An 18,830-nucleotide genomic window follows, 5' to 3' on the forward strand; every position below is an offset into this window, starting at 1 on the left:
CAAGTTTAACGTTTAACTGTGTGGCAACCTTCAGCGTTGGCTCGTGTCATAGTCTCTGTACCGCGCAGGCGGAACGACAGCCCTCCCAGATCTGGTGTGGCGTGTAGCGCCGCACGTGCCGGACTGGGAGTTCTGGTTGTTCAGGGCCTCAGTGGCGGGTGTCTCGTCCTGCAGGGTCTGTGGGTCATCGTACACAGTCTCCGGCTGGTCGACAGACTCAGGATCAGCATTCTCAAGCAGACTCGGATGAATTCTCCTCAGGTGTCGTCTGTTTCTCCTGAAGATCACGCCTGCCGGTGACTCCACACAGTAAGAGCGTGGCTCTACTCTCTTGCTTAGTACAACAGCAGGTTTCCAACCCTGCCTCGTCTTCATGTGCACTGTGGTCCCAGGAGTCAGTTCAGGCAGTGGCCTGGTGCCCACATTATAGTACTTCTCTCTTTGAGTCTGCAGTTGTCGAAGTCTGTCATGAACGTCTTTAGGAGTTGAAGGTTGCAGCACAGCACTGGTGCGCGGGAGAGGGCTTCTCAGGACGCGTCCCATCAACATCTGCGCTGGGGAGACATCCAGGCCCGTCACCGGTGTGTTTCTCAATGACAACAAAGCCAGATGTGGGTCAGTCCCTGTTGCAGCTGCTTTCTTCAGTGAGCGTTTCACAGTTTTTACCATATTTTCTGCAAGCCCATTGGCTTGTGGGTATCCAGGGCTAGAATGTGTCAGCTTGATGCCCCATTCTGCAGCAAACTTCTGCATCTCACAGCTTGCAAAAGGAACATGATCACTCACCAACTCTTTGGGAATCCCATGTCTGGAGAAGACCGACTTCATCTTTTGTATGACCGAGTGGGCTGTCTTATCTGGTAGGTTTAGCACTTCTGGGTACTTTGTCAAGTAGTCTACAATCAGGAGATATGACTGTCCATGCAGCTCAAATATGTCAGTCCCCAGTTTCAACCATGGCAGTTCAGGTATCTCGTGTGACTGGAGAGGTTCCCTTTGGTTCTGTGGCTGCAGTTGCTGACATGTGGCACACATTTCTACTTTCTTCTCTATGTCCTGTGCCATTCCTGGCCAGTACAGGACCTTCCTGGCATGGGCTTTCATTCGCTGAACACCTTGGTGTGCAAGGTGCAATCTATCCATGATGACGGCTCTCATGCTCTGGGGAATGACTATCTTATCAGCCGCCATTACTACACCATCTTTGACACTCACTGTGTGACGGATAGGCCAGTATTGGTGTAACATGCCGTCACAGCGTTGTCTCCTCCCTGGCCAGCCTGTCTGGTGTGCTTGTATCACTGCCTGCAACACCTTGTCTGCTGCAGTTGCTCCCTGGAGTTGCTTGAGCATGTTTTCACTCAAGGCATCTGTGGCCTCCATGGCATACACAACCTTCTCCTCGAACAGGTTCTCCGTGAGGTCATCGACTCGTCCTGTCACCACAGCGCGAGAGAGTGTGTCCGCGACATGCATGTCAGTTCCTGGAGTGTATGCAATTTCTAGATCATAGCACTGCAGCTGGAGAAGCATCCGCTGTAGCCTTGCTGGTGCTTTGCCCAGATGTTTCTTGAAGATCACCTCAAGAGGTTTGTGATCCGACTGCACAGTCACTGTTTTCCCATATATGTACTGGTGGAAGCGCTTGGCTGCAAACACAATGGCCAACAGCTCCTTCTCAATTTGAGCATAGTTCTGCTCTGTGTCTGTCAATGCTCGGGAGGCATAGCTCAGCGGGAAGCCTTCCTGTAGAAGACACGCCCCCAGTCCATCTTTAGACGCATCTGCCTGGATTGTCAAGGGTTTGTGCTGGTCATAAAACTTGAGACTTGGGGCACGAATCAGAGCAGCCTTCAGGCTTTCCAGAGCTGCATTGTGTTCATGAGCCCACTGCCATACTGCGTCTTTTCTCAGCAGCTGTCTCAGAGGGGCCGTCACTGTAGCCTCCCCTGGAATGTACTGGGCCAAGTACCGTGTCATTCCTAACAGTCTCTGTACACCTTTCTTGTCTTCTGGTGCTGGCATGTTGGCAATGGCGGTCACCTTGGTATCATCTGGTTTAACGCCCTCTGGCGTGATGATGTGGCCCATGTATCTCACTGTGTTGATTTTGAATTGGATCTTGTCCTTGTTAAATTTGACATTGGCAGCTTGTGCCCTCTCCATGACTTGCTGGAGGATGTTCGCGTGCTCTTGTTCTGATGATGCAGCAATTATCATGTCATCTGCTATGACATGTACACCCTCAATGTCGCCGAAGGTCTCACAGTTCTTCTGCTGAAACACTTCACTGGCTGACTTGATGCCAAATGGCAGTCTCTTGAAGCGGTACCGGCCCCATGGTGTGTTGAATGTACACAGCATAGACGATGGCTCATCCAGCTTCACCTGCCAATATCCATCCTTCTCATCCAGAATGGTGAAGATGGATTTCCCTGCTAGTTTGCAGCAGACATCTTGTGGAGTAGGAATGGAGTAATGCTGCCTCTTAATGGCCTTGTTTAGGTCTTGAGGGTCCAAGCACACCCTAAGTGAGCCATTTTTCTTTTCTGTGATCATCAAACTGCTCACCCATTCTGTTGGGTCATTCACAGGGGCTATTACATCTGTGTCCACTAGATGTCGCAGCGTGACCTTCAGTCTGTCCATGATAGCCAAAGGAATCTTTCTGCACCCATGTACTACAGGTGTCACAGCAGGGTCAGTGTGTATGTGATGTACACCAGGGAACTCACCCAGCCCGGTGAAAACTGAAGGATACATCTCCTGCAGCTCCTCTTTTGTAGACGGAGTCCTCTTTAGCTTCTCTGTCGTGGCTGGGCATCTCTCATGAAGTGCATCAATCCGTTTCACCAGTCGCAGTTCCTCACTTGCCTCTCTGCCCATGATTGGCACAGCTGACTGGTTGATCACGAAGAAGTCAAGCTTGGCTCTAGCTTTAGCAGTTTCACACATCAGTGACACAGTCCCTTCAGGTCTGAGGCGGTTCCCCCCATAAGCTACCAGCACTGTTCTTGTGGGCTGTAGCTTTATACGGCCTGGAAATGTCTCTACAATGGACATAGGCAGCACATTCCCATCTGCTCCCGTGTCAATCTTGAATTTGACCGGGACATTCATAACACTAGCCATAGTGTACCATGCAGTGTCTTTGCTTTTAGTGACTGCATTCACATCCACACATGACACAGTACCTATAAACAGTGAATTGACATCCACTTCTTCATCCAGCTCAGTCTCCAGGTCATGGACACCACGTCTTGTTGTTGTGCCTGTGCTATGTGTCAGGGTGCCCGTCCTGTCAGTGGGTGCAGAGCACATCCTGGCAAAATGGTTTTGCTTATTGCATTTGTGGCATACAGAACCGTAAGCAGGACACTGGCGAGGTTCATGTGTCCTCCCACACTTGTTGCATTGTGCACTCCACTCTCTGTTTTTATTTTCTGTCCTTCTGTCCTTGTAGAACTTCCTTTTCTCTGTGTGAGCTGTAGCTCTATTCATGGCTTGGACGTGTGACTCACCAGTGGCTTGTGTAGGTTGCATAGCTTGCATCTGGCTCCTTGCTGCTTCGGATGCTCTGCACAGATCTACTGCTTTCCCCAGGGTTAAGTCTTTTTCCCTCAGCAGCCTTTCCTTCAAAGATGCATTGTTCAGGTTGAACACCAGCTTATCCCTGATCATTTCGGTCTCACTTGCTCCAAACTCACAGTTCTTACTTTTCTGGCGCAGTTCTGTTACAAACTTGTCAACTGAGATCCCATCAGCCATATTATGAGACCAGAACTGGTAGCGCTCAAAGACAACATTTTTCTGTGGGCTGCAATATGTCTCAAAAGCCTTGAGGATAGCATCCATTTTCTTATCATCACCATCAGCAAAAGTGAATGTGTTGAATACCTCCAATGCATCTTCTCCAACAGTGTGCAACAGTATGGCCACTTTAATTTTTTCATCCTTCTCAATGGCTCCAGAGGCTGTCATATACAGTTGAAAACGTTGCTCCCACCTGCGCCAATTCTCAGCCAGGTTCCCAGAAAGAAGCAGAGATGACGGTGGTTTGAGCTGTTCCATCTCCGGGATGCTAATGCTAGCTGCGGGGCTTGCTGGCACATCAAACAGGTCCTCTTCACTCGCTCTGCAAATCCGTTAAAGTCTCCGTGAGATCAGCTTGCCTCAAGTGAAGAGTCAGCCACTTCTGAGACCATGTTAAGTCTTGGACTATGAGGTATAATAATAACTGGACAGGACACCAGTGTAGCAGCAGTGTGTATACTTTATACTCCGAATGTCAGTCGGGAGATCCCTCAGACATAAGCAATCAATCACCACAACAACAATGCAGTACTCTCAATCGAACCACGAGTACAGTACATCACACTATATATATATATATATATATATATATATATATATATATATATATATATATATATATATATATATACTAAATATGTCAAGTGTCCATTCACTTCATCCAATCCATTCCACTTGTTTATGTCAAGAACACATATACCAGTGAATATCCAGTCTTTGTTTTTCCTGCGCCTGTGTTTACTTTTGAAACACACAAAGCGGTCTAATGCAGCCATGAACAGTGGTTCTCGAACTGTTACCACCTCAGAAAAAACTTGGCTCTCCAAGTACCACTATAATGACCAACATTAACAGTTGCCTAGTAGGCCTAAATATTCCTTAAAACAAGGCAGAGGTTATAAATTAAACCTCTGCCTCTACCTCTCACTAATGTATGAGATTTTACTGTAAATGACATGAACACACGCCACCAATATAAACAAACTGTATAATAATGTTGAAGTAGATTTTGTGTAGGTTATATTTCATGTGCTAGTTTTAGCACAAGGGATAAGCGGTAGAAAATGGATGGATGGATAAAACTACAACATTATACACATTTACTGTCATTGTGCCGAAGAAACAGTCAATAGTGTTATTATACACTCTGTACATTTGTAATTTCCAGTTGTGACTAATGGAATAGATTAAGAGGGTTTATGTAAATTCCAGAAACCTAAATGCAAACCTTCACCAAATGTATTAAAAAAAATACAGATTTATTGCCAAACTTAAAAAAATAGTATATTCCAATGACATTGTCATGATGACCATCTTATGTGGGTGTGTTTCAAAAAAGAAAATTTGTAAAAATGTTGTATTCTACTTCATTCTGTATTCTACTTCACATAAAAACATCTACCGGTATGTTTCATTATTGATTTTATTTAAAAAATTGTGTTTGATTTTAAAGCATGTCTCTAAACCCAACATTGTCTTGGACCATGCTGCTGAAAACTGACTTGTAGACCATCAATACATTCAGGGCTGAAGGGCGGAGTTTAGGGTCTTTTGCCTTACACTCCTTGTGGATCTGAAAAAGATGGAAGTGGATCAAGTCTCCCCCAGGCACTTTTCCTATCAAGAACTGTGTCACATCTGGGATCTTCCAAATATCTGTCTTTTCATCATATTTATGCATAACATCATCTGAAAAAGGCTCCCCGGTGTTTCTAAATGGCCACAACTGCTCAGGGGCTACAAAGTCACCGATGAGCTCCCTGTGGCCACATTTGACCAACAAACCATTGGCTAGGTTTACCTCAGGCAATGCATCCAGGTCATTCACCACCAGGTGAAAGTCATTTGTGAGCAGAAACTGAGACAAAGTTTTCTCCAGCGTATTGGAGTCACACATCACCCGCCGGCCACTTGGGCTGTTGTGGAGGTAATGGAGGATAGAGACGTAGTCTTTCGCCAGCATCAGTCGTGTCTTCCAAGTGTTACGATGTTTGTGGTGTTTCTGTGCAAGAACAACTTCCAAATTGAGCGGTGAACCCAGTGGATGGTATTCTGTGACCAAGGTATAGTCTTTAAGGCAAAACCCCACCAACTGGACCACCCAGGGACCTTGCAGTGCTTTTAACATAGACAATCCGTGGAGAAAATCCTCAGAGTAATCCAAAGAGGACAGTTTGGACAGAGCCACCTTTTGACCCTTCCATTCTGCTAAATAGACCTAAGGAGAGTAAAGAGAAAGAGATAAGTCTCAACAAAATTCATGTTTTCTCAATAGCCGATAGGGCTGGGCGGTATACCGGTGTTACGAATTATACCGGTATATTTTAGAAAGACGTATGTATTTGAGACATGTTTTCTTCTTGCTAGACGTTTGGAAGAGACAATTTGAATCCATTAGCACCTAGCTGTGAAACAGATGTAATAACCACATAATTTAGTTTTCATTTGTATTTTTTTCATGTTGTAAAAAAGTTATAATGGAAACAGAAGTGGAGAAGGGGTTGGCTCAAATACAAGCTTAGCTTCTCCCTACTCTTCTTCAGACATGTCGAATTGTGTAAATGTAACCATGCAATGTGACTTGTTAAGCATGTCTTAAAAACAAATCATACTGTACGATATATGCTGCTCAGTGGCCTTGTGGTTAGAGTGTCCGCCCTGAGATCGTTAGGTCGTGAGTTCAAACTCTGGCAGAGTCATACCAAAGACTATAAAAATGGGACCCGTTGCTTGGCACTCAGTATCAAGGGTTGGAATTGGGGGTTAAATCACCAAAATGATTCCCGGGCGCGGCCACAGCTGTTGCTCACTGATCCCCTCACCTCCAAGGGGTGAACAAGGGGATGGGTCAAATGCAGAGGTTAATTTCACCACACCTAGTGTGTGTGTGTGGCAATCATTGGTACTTTAACTTTTTTAACTTTATATACCCCACCGTGCTCCCATGACCAGACTAACATTATTGTTACATTAAAGGCCTACTGAAACCCACTACTACCGACCACGCAGTCTGATAGTTTATATATCAATGATGAAATCTTAACATTGCAACACATGCCAATACGGCTGGGTTAACTTATAAAGTGCATTTTTAAATTTCCCGCTAAACTTCCGGTTCAAAACGCCTTTGGAGGATGACGTATGCGCGTGACGTCGAGAGATCCACGGAAGTGTTTGGACCATATTGGACACAATACACAGAGCTCTCTTTTCTTCGACAAAATTCCACAGTATTTTGGACATCTGTGTTGGTGAATCTTTTGCAATTTGTTTAATGAACAATGGAGGCTGCAAAGAAGAACGTTGTAGGTGGGATCGGTGTATGCGGCTGGCTGTAGCAACACAAGGAGGACTTTGACTTGGATAGCAGACACGCTAGCGGCGAACTCACCTTGACTTCCTACGTCTCCGGGCCGCCGACCGCATCGTCAAACGCTGGAACGCAGGTGAGCACGGGTGTTGATGAGCTGAGGAGGGCTGGCTGGCGTAGGTGGAGCGCTAATGTTTTTATCATAGCTCTGACGAGGTCCCGTTGTTAAGTTAGCGTCGTTAGCAACAGCATTGCTAGGCTTCGACAGGCGTCGAATACACATTAACCGTGTATTTACATGTCCAGTGTTTGGTTCGGTGTCTCCTGATAGTAGTATTGTTGATCTTCTGTCTATCCTTCTAGTCAGGGATTTATTTATTTTGTTTCTATCTGCATTTGAGAAAGATGCTATCACGTTAGCTCATGCTAAGAGCTTCGTCGATGATGGGTGAAGTCCTTCGTCGCGCCGCCGATTGCTGGAACGCAGGTGAGCACGGCTGTTGATGTAACCGTGTAATAATAATAATAATAATGGATTAGATTTATATAGCGCTTTTCTAGACACTCAAAGCGCTTCACAGAGAAGTGAGAACCCATCATTCATATTTACAACTCATTCATTCATCATTCATTCTCCGGTGTGAGCGGCACCGGGGGCAAGGGTGAAGTGTCCTGCCCAAGGACACAACGGCAGCGATTTTGGATGGTAAGAGGCGGGGAGCTAACCACCATGTACGTGTAGTTACATGTACATGGTTTAATAGTATTGTTGATCTTCTGTCTATCCTTCCAGTCAGGGGTTTATTTCTTTTGTTTCTATCTGCATTTGAGAACGATGCTATCAAGTTAGCTCAGTAGCTAAGTGTGTCACCGATGTATTGTCGTGGAAATAAAAGTCACTCTGAATGTCCATTTCGCATGCTCAACTCTCATTTTCAAGAGGATATAGTATCCGAGGTGGTTTAAAATACAAATCCGTGATCCACAATAGAAAAAGGAGAGAGTGTGGAATCCAATGAGCCAGCTTGTACCTAAGTTACGGTCAGAGCGAAAAAAGATACGTCCGGCACTGCCTCTAGTTCTTCACTCTAACGTGCCTCATCCACGAATCGTTCATCCTTGCTCAAATTAATGGGGTAATCGTCACTTTCTCGCTCCTAATATCTCTCGCTCCATTGTAAACAACGGGGAATTGTGAGCAGCACTACCGCTTGTGACGTCACGCTACTTCCGGTAGGGGCAAGGTTTTTTTTTATCAGCGAGCAAAAGTTGCGAACTTTATCGTCGATTTTCTCTACTAAATCCTTTCAGCAAAAATATGGCAATATCGCGAAATGATCAAGTATGACACACAGAATGGATCTGCTATTCCCGTTTAAATAAAAAAAAAAAATTTCAGTAGGCCTTTAAGAGGCTGTTGCGTCTGTCATTTAATGAGCTTGATGTTTTCTCTATCAAAGTATACATTCATATTGACCAGAGTGAATGATAATTCACTGATAATTGTCAAATTCCCCAACTCAAATATGGTATAAAGTACAGCAACGTTGAACAGTTGGAAATGTGCATTCAAAAGGTAAGAGAAAGTCAAATTGAGTTACTTGTAAAAGGTTTAAGTGCATTTCATAATCATCCTGAAATTTTACACCAATGCCTATTATCGCAAAGTTTCTGTGGTAGGATTTTACAGGTTGGTGTATGTACTACATTGTTTTGAGTTGTTTTAATATTTCAGTGGACAGTAATATTTCTTGGTACAATACTATGTGGACTGATTACAGTTTGAAAACTGTTTCTAAAACGAAAAGGTTTTGTTTCGTTTGTACAGGGCCTCAGATGACTTGAGGTTGACCTATATTGTGTAAGAATAGCTTCACAGTTGATGCGCTGGTGGTAGCTTCTAGAACAAGGTTGCCCATTACGTCGATCGCGAGCTACCGGTCGATTGCGGAGAGTGTGTCAATCGACCGCCAGCCAGGCATTAAAAAAATAGACCCTAAAATTAGCGATCATCAATCTTCACTAAGACGTCACTTTCGTCACTTGATTGACATTCACGGCACCCGGAGGTCTTGTGAGATGATGCTGGCTGCTGCGACCTCATTATTAAGAAAAAAATACAGAGGGGGGCGAGAAACACTTTTTATTTCAACATCTCGCACCGTACCTGCTGTCAAAACTCTAAAGACCGACTGCACAGTTCCTGTCTTCACAATAAAAGCCCTGCTTCATCCTGCCTGCGCTAACAAACTAAGAGTCTCAGAAAGCTAGCACACACAAGCTCGCAAGCTACAGAGTTTTCCATCAATGTATTTTTTGTAAAGCTGAACAAATAAGATGCCAAAAACCAACCACTTTCATGTGGTGTTGGACAGAAAGGAGGACTTTTTTTCTCCTCCGTTTGAAAATGCGGACGTTGTCAGCACTGTCTAATTCCAATCAATGCAAGTCATCAGAATTAAGTGATACACCAACTTATATTCTTGTCTTCATTAAAGAAAGGAATCCATATGTGTTAATCATGCTTAGATTATCATTAAACACCTTTAACTTGTTAACAAAAATGTCTCTTTCATAAATAAATATATATAAATTATATAAATGAATGAGGTAGATCCCCTCGACTTGGTCAATTGAAAAGTAGCTCGCCTGCGGAAAAAGTGTGGGTACCCCTGTTCTAGAAGGTAATAACACACTGGATTCATTTGGAATTTGGAATAAAATAGTTGACAGACAAAAACAAGTTTCAAATACCTTTTTCACTGCTCCTTGGCCAATGAGCTTCAACTTGTAAACTTCTGTTTCTATCAGGGAACATTGGAGCCAGGGGGTGCAGTTCTTCATTGTTGTCATTTTAAAGTGTTGAGCCGCGCAGCCGACATGCACAGTTACCTGTTGGCCATCAGACTGGTACACAGAGTCCAAATACAGGTAGATCAAGATGTTGCTGAGGAGTAAAGCTGCAAGGCAAATTGCCAGCATCGGAGCAGTGCGGGAGATTGCAGTGCTACTTTGACGAGCCATGTTGCACTGTAACAGGAAAACAAATGTGGGAGACAAAATTATATTTGCTACAGAAAGTCGTTTGTCACGTGCATTCTTTACAATAACAAACAGGAGCAATGTCGCTTTACACTCAAATGCCAACCGATCCAATGAGATCTGAAGATCTCAGCAGGACCACATCATCTGCAAAAAGCAGAGACTTAATCCAGCAGCCACCAAAGCGTATCCCCTCAATGCCCTGGTAGCACCAAGAAATGATGTCCATAAAAGTTATGAACCTAATCGGTGACAGTGTGCAGCCTGCATATACAGTACAGGCCAAAAGTTTGGACACACCTTCTCATTCAATGCGTTTTCTTTATTTTCATGACTATTTACATTGTAGATTGTCACTGAAGGCATCAAATCTATGAATGAACACATGTGGAGTTACTGTATGTACTTAACAAAAAAACCTGAAATGGTTTTCACTTCAGAGGTAATAATAATAATAATACATTTTATTTATAAGGCGCCTTTCTGGGCACTCAAGGACACCGTACAAAATCAAGACAATAAAATCAAATTGGATAAAAAACAACAACAACAACAGCAAAGATAGAGAAGAAAAAATGATTACAATGAATAAGCAGTCAGGAATAGGTGTGTTTTGAGTCTTGATTTGAAGAGGGATATTGAATCTAAATTACGAAGGTCTGGTGGTAAAGAGTTCCAAAGATGTGGGGCAGAGCGGCTGAAAGCTTGGGCACCAATGGTGGACAGTTTAAATAAAGGGACAGTGAGATGGATGGATGAAGAGGATCTTAGGGAACGTGAGGGCGTGGCGACATGGATCAGGTCAGAGAGATATGATGGAGAGAGGTTATGGATGGCTTTGAAAGTGAGAATTATTTTAAAGTGGATACAATGTTTGATGGGTAGCCAGTGGAGTTGCTGCAGAACAGGGGTGATGTGCTGGATTGAAGGGGTTCTGGTGATTATCCGGGCTGCAGAGTTCTGGAGAAGCTGAAGTTTGTGAAGTGACTTGTGAGGGAGACCAAACAGGAGAGAGTTGCAGTAGTCCAGGCGAGAGGTGACCAGGCTATGGACTAGTATGGCAGCAGTATGTGGGGTAAGGGATGGGCGAAGACGATTAATGTTCCGAAGATGAAAGCAAGCAGACCGGGTAATGCTGTTTGTGTGGGCTTGAAAGGAGAGTGTGCTGTCAAGGATGACACCCAGACTCTTGACTTGGGAGGAGGGTGAGACAGAGGAATTGCAGAGAGGTGTGCTTGAAGTTCCTCAAGAGAATGCCAAGAGTGTGCAAAGCAGTAATCACAGCAAAGGGTGGCTATTTTGAAGATATTTGAGTAGACTAGTGGTTAGAGTGTCCGCCCTGAGATCGGTAGGTTGTGAGTTCAAACCCCGGCCGAGTCATACCAAAGACTATAAAAATGGGACCTATTATCTCCCTGCTTGGCACTCAACATCAAGGGTTGGAATTGGGGGTTAAATCACCAAAATGCTTTCCGGACGTGGCCACCCTGCTGCTCACTGCTCCCCTCACCTCCCAGGGGGTGATCAAGGGTGATGGGTCAAATGCAGAGAATAATTTCGCCGCACCTAGTGTGTGTGTGACAATCATTGGCACTTTAACTTAACTTAATATATTTGAATATATATATATATATATATATATATATATATATATATATATATATATATATATATATATATATATATATATATATATATATATATATATATATATATATATATATATAAAATATAATATAATATTATAATATTATACTTTTTTCAAGATATTTGAATATATAGATAATATAATATTCTAGTTTCCTCAAAATAACCACCCTTTGCTCTGATTACTGCTTTGCACACTCTTGGCATTCTCTCGATGAGCTTCAAGCACACCTGTGAGGTGAAAACCGTTTGAGTTGACTACCTCTTGAAGCTCATCGAGAGAATGCCAAGAGTGTGCAAAGCAGTAATCAGAGCAAAGGGTGGCTATTTTGAAGAAACTAGAACATAAAACAGGGGGCAGCACGGTGGAAGAGGGGTTATTGCGTCTGCCTCACAATACGAAGGTCCTGAGTAGTCTTGGGTTCAATCCCGGGCTCTGGATCTTTCTGTGTGGAGTTTGCATGTTCTCCCCGTGACTGCGTGGGTTCCCTCCGGGTACTCCGGCTTCCTCCCACCTCCAAAGACATGCACCTGGGGATAGGTTGATTGGCAACACTAAATTGGCCCTAGTGTGTGAATGTGAGTGTGAATGTTGTCTGTCTATCTGTGTTGGCCCTGTGATGAGGTAGCGACTTGTCCAGGGTGTACCCCGCCTTCCGCCCGATTGTAGCTGAGATAGGCTCCGGCGCCCCCGAAAGGAATAAGCGGTAGAAAATGGATGGATGGATAGAACATAAAACATGTTTTCAGTTATTTCACCTTTTTTTTGTTAAGTACATAACTCCACATGTGTTCATTCATAGTTTTGATGCCTTCAGTGACAATCTACAATGTAAATAGTCATGAAAATAAAGAAAACGCATTGAATGGGAGAAGGTGTGTCCAAACTTTTGGCCTGTACTGTATATGTGTAATTTTCAGGTTTCACAATCATTCCTCCAAACTCATTTCAAGATGGGGAGACTAGACAAGGGCAGAAAACAACACACTGAATTTTAAGACACAGGAATTTACTCAAGTTATTAGTAGAGAGCTACAAGCGACTAATTCTGCCAGGAGAGACAGAAAACGTATATAAATAATGACGCAGGCACAAGAAAGCAATGTATTTAAAAAAAGAAGAAAGTACAATTCAAGTGAGGTAGGTGGCATCATTTACCTACAGTCCAGCCCTCTCACATGTCCTCGGCGACCATGGTCACAAAAGTCCGAACAGAAACGAAAACTATGTATTTATATATGTCCAGGCGGGGATATACAATAACGTTAAATGACCCTCCATAAACAGTTAAATATTGTATGTGGAGAGTCCGCGTGGATTTTTACCAAAAATGAACCACCGGAAACTAACAATCCCTTCCTGATAGACCGACGCAATAAAAGCGTCTACGTGCGGTCCGTCACATATGGCATTGCGTGATTACAACCTCCTTGCCCACTTACTAAAAACATTTTACAAAATTAAATAAGACAAACATCTTTTATACTTTTATACTGTCTATATTTTCTTCTTTTTTATTGTGCTAATTTTAATCGCTGAAATTTTAATTAATTTGTGATGACACCAAAATGTATATAGGGAGTTTTGCAGCAATCATAATCCAGCAAATAAGATCATCGTGGACGCGTTAAACACCACAAAGTGGTCACGCAGACAACCCCAGAAAGAAAAAAAAGAGAACCGCGTAAGGATATTTTACTTTTATTTTGAAAACGCAAGAACCAGGAAGGAAGTGTTTTTGTGACTGACAAGATAGTCCATAAACACAACAGGAGGAGCAGTCATAATACGTAGATAGGAGGACGCACAACTACATCCAACAGGTAATAAATATACAAACCATTTTTATAAAACACATTTAAAGTATTACGTAAAACCTGACGTAACATAAACCTGTACATTTGTTTAGTAACCTTATAAATGATATCTATACCTCCAAATCAAGCTGATTCAACCAGTGTAACGTTGACCCTGTCAAATACTATTCATCCATACCGTCAATTTATTACGCCTTGAGTGATTAGTAATCTATTTTAGGATCACATTCTAGTTACCTGTGCATAGTCTTCCTGCTACATTTCTGGTTATTTATGCACTGGGGTGATTTAAAATTTTCTAAGAAATTAAACCAATTATTATTATATTACTGGTTAGGTTGCTTGTAAGTGGTGTTTTAAATGGTTTCGTGGGGTTGCCTAATGCCATTCTGTTTGCTGGTGGAGTACGTGCTGTGGTCCATTGTCAGACTCAGCCCTGTTTCCATAGTTTCCTCCCGTCGTCTTCCATTGGACTGTGACGTCAGAGCATCACTGTGCAGTTCACACGCCCCCTCTCCCTGTCACTGAGTCCTGAGATGAGTCACTGAGGGAGTCATAGGGATCTATACTATCACCATCATCCTAATTACACGATAAGGCTCACGTCACAGCTGACGATTAAAACAAAGTAAACACATACACATTTGTTTGCGTTAGTCAGTGATAACAAGACAATAATACTTGCACTGTTGCATCTGAGGACTGTTGTTGACGTGTTCAGGTTGGCAATGATGCTAAAAAAAAGAGCATCAGACTCTGTGTGCCTCTGTAGGGGTGTTCATTGCTTACAAGTATGGATGTTTTTTGCTGATATCCGATTTTCCGATATTGTCCAACTCTTAATTACTGATACCGATATCAACCGATACCGATATATATAGTCGTGGAATTAACACATTATTATGCCTAATTTTGTTGTGATGCCCCGCTGGATGCATTAAACAATGTAACAAGGTTTTCCAAAATAAATCAACTCAAGTTATGGAAAAAAGTGCCAACATGGCACTACCATATTTATTATTGAAGTCACAAAGTGCATTATTATTTTTAACATGCCTCAAAACAGCAGCTAGGAATTTGGGAAATGCTCTCCCTGAGAGAACATGAGGAGGTTGAAGTGGGCGGGGTGGGGGGGCGGGGGTTGTGGTAGGGTGTAGCGGGGGGTGTATATTGTAGCGTCCCGGAAGAGTTGGTGCTGCAAGGGGTTCTGGGTATTTGTTCTTTTGTGTTTATGTTGTGTTACGGTGCGGATGTCCTCCTGAAATGTGTTTGTCATTGTGTTTTAACATGCCTCAAAACAGCAGCTTGGAATGTGGGACATGCTCTCTCTGAAATAATCCTGATACCCACTACAACTATGGGAAACACTGTTGACTTTCACAAAGGGCTTTTTTTTTTAACATGCCTCAAAACAACATTTACAAAAACAATGAAGGCACACAGCTTCAGTCCAAATTATACTATAAACTGGGCTCAATCTGCCCTGTTCTTAACGTATTTGTATGAGTAACAAAAATGTGCAAATAAAAACAAGAAAGGCACAAAAATAAAAAACTGCTTCAGTCTAGACTAGTAGACAACACAGCCATCCTTTAAAGTGCATGAACATTAATGAAACTGCTTCAGTCTAGACTAGTAGAAAACACAGCCATCCTTTAAAGTGCATGTGGAAAAAAGGCACAAAACATAAATAAAATAGCTTCACTCAGTCCAGACTATTAGTCTATTTGTGCAACAGATGAAGCTCAAAGAGTGGGCTAATTCTTTTTCTCCTTGTCATCACGTGTGAGAGGTAGATTTTTCTGAATGAAAACAAGCATCTGCAAGGGGTTCTGGGTATTTGTTCTGTTGTGTTCATGTTGTGTTACAGTGCGGATGTTCTCCCGAAATGTGTTTGTCATTCTTGTTTGGTGTGGGTTCACAGTGTGGCGCATATTTGTAACAGTGTTAAAGTTGTTTATATGGCCGCCCTCAGTGTGACCTGTATGGCTGTTGACCAAGTATGTCTTGCATTCGCTAGTGCATGTGTCAAGCCGTAGATATTATGTGACTGGGCCAGTATGCAAAAGCAGCGCCTTCAAGGATTAATTGGCGCTCTGTACATCTTCCTGCGTCTGTGTACACAGCGGCGTTTTAGAAAGTCACAAATTTTACTTTTAGAAACCGATACCGATAATCTTGAAACCGATACCAATAATTTCCGATATTACTTTTTAAAGCATTTATCGGCCGATAATATCGGCGGTCCGATATTATCGGACATCCCTACTTACAAGACATTACTTGCACAATATAATCTTCGAGTATTTGTTTGAAGCGGTTCAGTCTGCAATATTGTTTTGAAATATGCAAAATATTTTCAAAAAGTACTTTTACTGAAATCTTTTAAGTTTTGTTTTAAAAAAACACACAAACCACACATTCAAAAGTATTTCCTTTGAAGAACAAACATGATTCTCTTCGCTTCCGTCAGTCTACCCCAGGGCAGCTGTGGCTACAAATGTAGCTTACCACCACCAGGCATACTTGCCAACCTTGAGACCTCCGAATTTGGGAGATTGGGGTGTGGGGAGTGGGCTGGGTCGGGGGAGGGGCCTGGGGGGCGGGTTTAAGAGGGAGGAGCATATTTATTTATAGCTAGAATTCACTGAAATTAAAGTATATATATATATATATATATATATATATATATATATATATATATATATATATATATATATATATATATATATATATATATATATATATATATATATATATATATATATATATATATATGTATGTATATATATATATATATATATAGTACAGTAATGAAAACACAGTTGTTCTACTAACTGTACTGTGCTCGCTGCTTACTTAAAAAAACAAAATAATACTTACCTTTCATTATTTGAGTAGCTTTTGTTCTGCCATTTGAGTACTGGCGAGCGATCTCTGAATCCGGGAACATATCCTTCACGGATTTGTTGAAAACATCCGCAAATGAGAACGGAATGTTGCTTGCAAGGTGGCCCATAATACTGTGTTGCCGCCGCCTTGTGGATGTTGTGTGTCAGTGTATTAACGTGCCGGCTGGAATAAACACACGCTGAGAAATAGCTCCGTGCCTGCCTACTTTATGGGTTATAGATAAATCTATGGATAACGGAGACATATATAAAAGTCTCCTTTTCAGGTGAGAGACGACGCTAAAGGCAGTGAGTTTAAGGCACGCCCCCAATATAGTTGTCCGGCTGGAAATCGGTAGATTTTCGGGAGAATGGTTGTCCCGGGAGATTTTCGGGAGAGGCACTGAAATTCGGGAGTGTCCCAGAAAATTCGGGAGTGTTGGCAAGTATGCCACCAGGTGTGAATAAATGATGGGTTCTCACTTCTCTGTGAGCGCTTTGAGTATCTAATAATAGAAAAGCGCTATATAAAATCTAATCCATTACAAAATCTAATCCATTATTGTAGATAAGAACACTGTTTGATGTAGTGTTGTCCCGATACCAATATTTTGGTACCGGTACCAAAATTATTTCGGTGCTTTCCGGTACTTTTTTATACTTTTCTATATAAAGGGGACGAGGGCTGGGCGATATGGCCTTTTTTTAATGTCTCAATATTTTTAAGCCATATTGCGATAGACGATATATATCTCGATATTTTGCCTTAGCCTTGAATTAACACTTGATACATATAATCACAACAGTATGATGATTCTATGTGTCTACATTAAAACATTCTTGTTCACACTGCATTAATATATGCTCATTTTAAACTTCCAGGCAGAGAATGAAATCACAACTAAGTAAATTTACCAAAACTGTATTTATTAAACAGTTATTAAGCAGTGGCACAAACATTCACATCGTTTCCAAAACAGAAAGTGCAAGATTGTCAGAGACATTTTAAAACAAAGCTATTAGTGCACTTTTGTGCATGGTGTCACTGAGATGACTTATCAAAATAACACTAAATTAAAGTGCACTTTTTGTACAGAACGCCACTACAATAGTTTAAAAACATGATGTCACACAAGATATTTCAATAAGTGTCAAATAAAAATGAGCTGCATAATAGGAAATAAAATAGTGTTCGTCCTTCGCTATGTGCTAGGTTCCTGCGGACATGATCTCCTTTTGTTGTCAACTCTTTTTTTCATGCGGTGTTGATCTGGAAATGTTTGCCTCTGCATTTTGATGATGTGGGCGTGTGGCACCAATTGGAGATGTTGACATGCGGAGTAAGCACTCTTCATTCTCTAGCAGGTGACTTTTCAAATGATGCTACATATTAGCAGTAATGCTACTTTTTGTAGAAACGCTTTTGCCCCACACTTGACAAATTACGGTTGTCTGTTCGACATATTCCCACTTGAAGCCAAACCACCGCCAGACGATGGACCCCCTGCTGTTTTTCTTGGGAATTAATTCTTCCTTCATTTGTTACCAGATTCGCACCTTCTTTCTCTTGTATTACCACTCGCATCACAGCTAACGTTACCCATGCCGCTACCTCTCTGCTCCGCGAGGGCGTATACGTATGTGACGTATGACGTGACAGTATGTGACGTATGTAGAAGGTGCGCTTGCTGTCTCTGAGGAGACACAAGAAGGAGTGGGAAGAGCCTGTCGTGTAATGCCAGCAGCTAAAAGCAACTGCGTGAGAACGTATACTCGAATATCACGATATAGTCATTTTCTATATCGCACAGAGACAAACCCGCGATATATCGCCCAGCCCTAAAGGGGACCACAAAAAATTGCATAATTGGCTTTATTTTAGTAAAAAATCGCACAGTACATTAAACATATGTCTCTTATTGCAAGTTTGTCTTTAAATAAAATAGTGAACATACAAGACAACTTGTCTTTTATCAGTAAGTAATCAAACAAAGGCTCCTAATTATTCTGCTGACGTATGTAGTAACATCCCATCCATCCATTTTCTACCGCTTGTCCCGTTCGGGGTCGCGGGATCTCAGCTGCATTCGGGCGGAAGTCAGTGTACACCCTGGACAAGTCGCAACCTCATCACAGGGCCAACACAGATAGACAGACAACATTCGCACTCACATTCACACACTAGGGCCAATTTAGTGTTGCCAATCAACCTATCCCCAGGTGCATGTCTTTGGAGGTGGGAGGAAGCCGGAGTACCCGGAGGGAACCCACGCAGTCACGGGGAGAACATGCAAACTCCACACAGAAAG

At 42.4% G+C, this 18,830-nt stretch overlaps 2 protein-coding genes across 8 annotated transcripts in view; one reads left to right on the top strand and one right to left on the bottom strand.

The window, feature by feature from the left end:
* The window catches only part of pam (peptidylglycine alpha-amidating monooxygenase), a 110,012-nt gene that overhangs the window by 5,025 nt on the left and 86,157 nt on the right, over window positions 1–18,830 (top strand). For 4 of the 5 annotated variants that reach the window (XM_062031429.1, XM_062031432.1, XM_062031431.1 and 1 more), the window contains exon 1: window positions 13,541–13,636. The exons of the other annotated variant lie outside the window; for it this stretch is intronic. The gene's annotated coding sequence lies outside the window, so the exon portion shown is untranslated. Of the gene's footprint in view, window positions 1–13,540; window positions 13,637–18,830 lie in introns of those variants that run through there. 5 annotated transcript variants of the gene reach the window in all.
* On the bottom strand, window positions 5,052–13,193 carry pomk (protein O-mannose kinase). Of its 3 annotated transcripts, XM_062031439.1 has the most exons (4): window positions 12,972–13,193; window positions 9,878–10,153; window positions 5,615–6,031; window positions 5,052–5,386 (listed from the first exon to the last, which is right to left on the bottom strand). In XM_062031439.1, the coding sequence occupies exons 2-4, from the start codon at window positions 10,145–10,147 to the stop codon at window positions 5,261–5,263; spliced, it is 813 nt and encodes a 270-aa protein (XP_061887423.1). In that variant the 5' UTR covers window positions 10,148–10,153; window positions 12,972–13,193; the 3' UTR covers window positions 5,052–5,260. The 3 variants fall into 3 exon arrangements, with proteins under 3 accessions (XP_061887423.1, XP_061887422.1, XP_061887420.1); XM_062031438.1 differs by having other exon boundaries at window positions 5,052–6,031; window positions 12,976–13,193; XM_062031436.1 differs by having other exon boundaries at window positions 5,052–6,031.

Source organism: Entelurus aequoreus, linkage group LG21 (assembly GCF_033978785.1).
Source record: "Entelurus aequoreus isolate RoL-2023_Sb linkage group LG21, RoL_Eaeq_v1.1, whole genome shotgun sequence".
Lineage (NCBI taxonomy): Eukaryota > Metazoa > Chordata > Actinopteri > Syngnathiformes > Syngnathidae > Entelurus > Entelurus aequoreus.

Bases quoted from the DNA above. Each gene is read 5' to 3' on its own strand.
- pomk (XM_062031438.1), bottom strand. From the start codon at position 10,147: ATGGCTCGTCAAAGTAGCACTGCAATCTCCCGCACTGCTCCGATGCTG. The intron at 6,032-9,877 runs GTATTTGAAACT...TACTCTCCTTAG, and splicing joins GCCAAGGAGCAGTGAAAAAG to GTCTATTTAGCAGAATGGAA.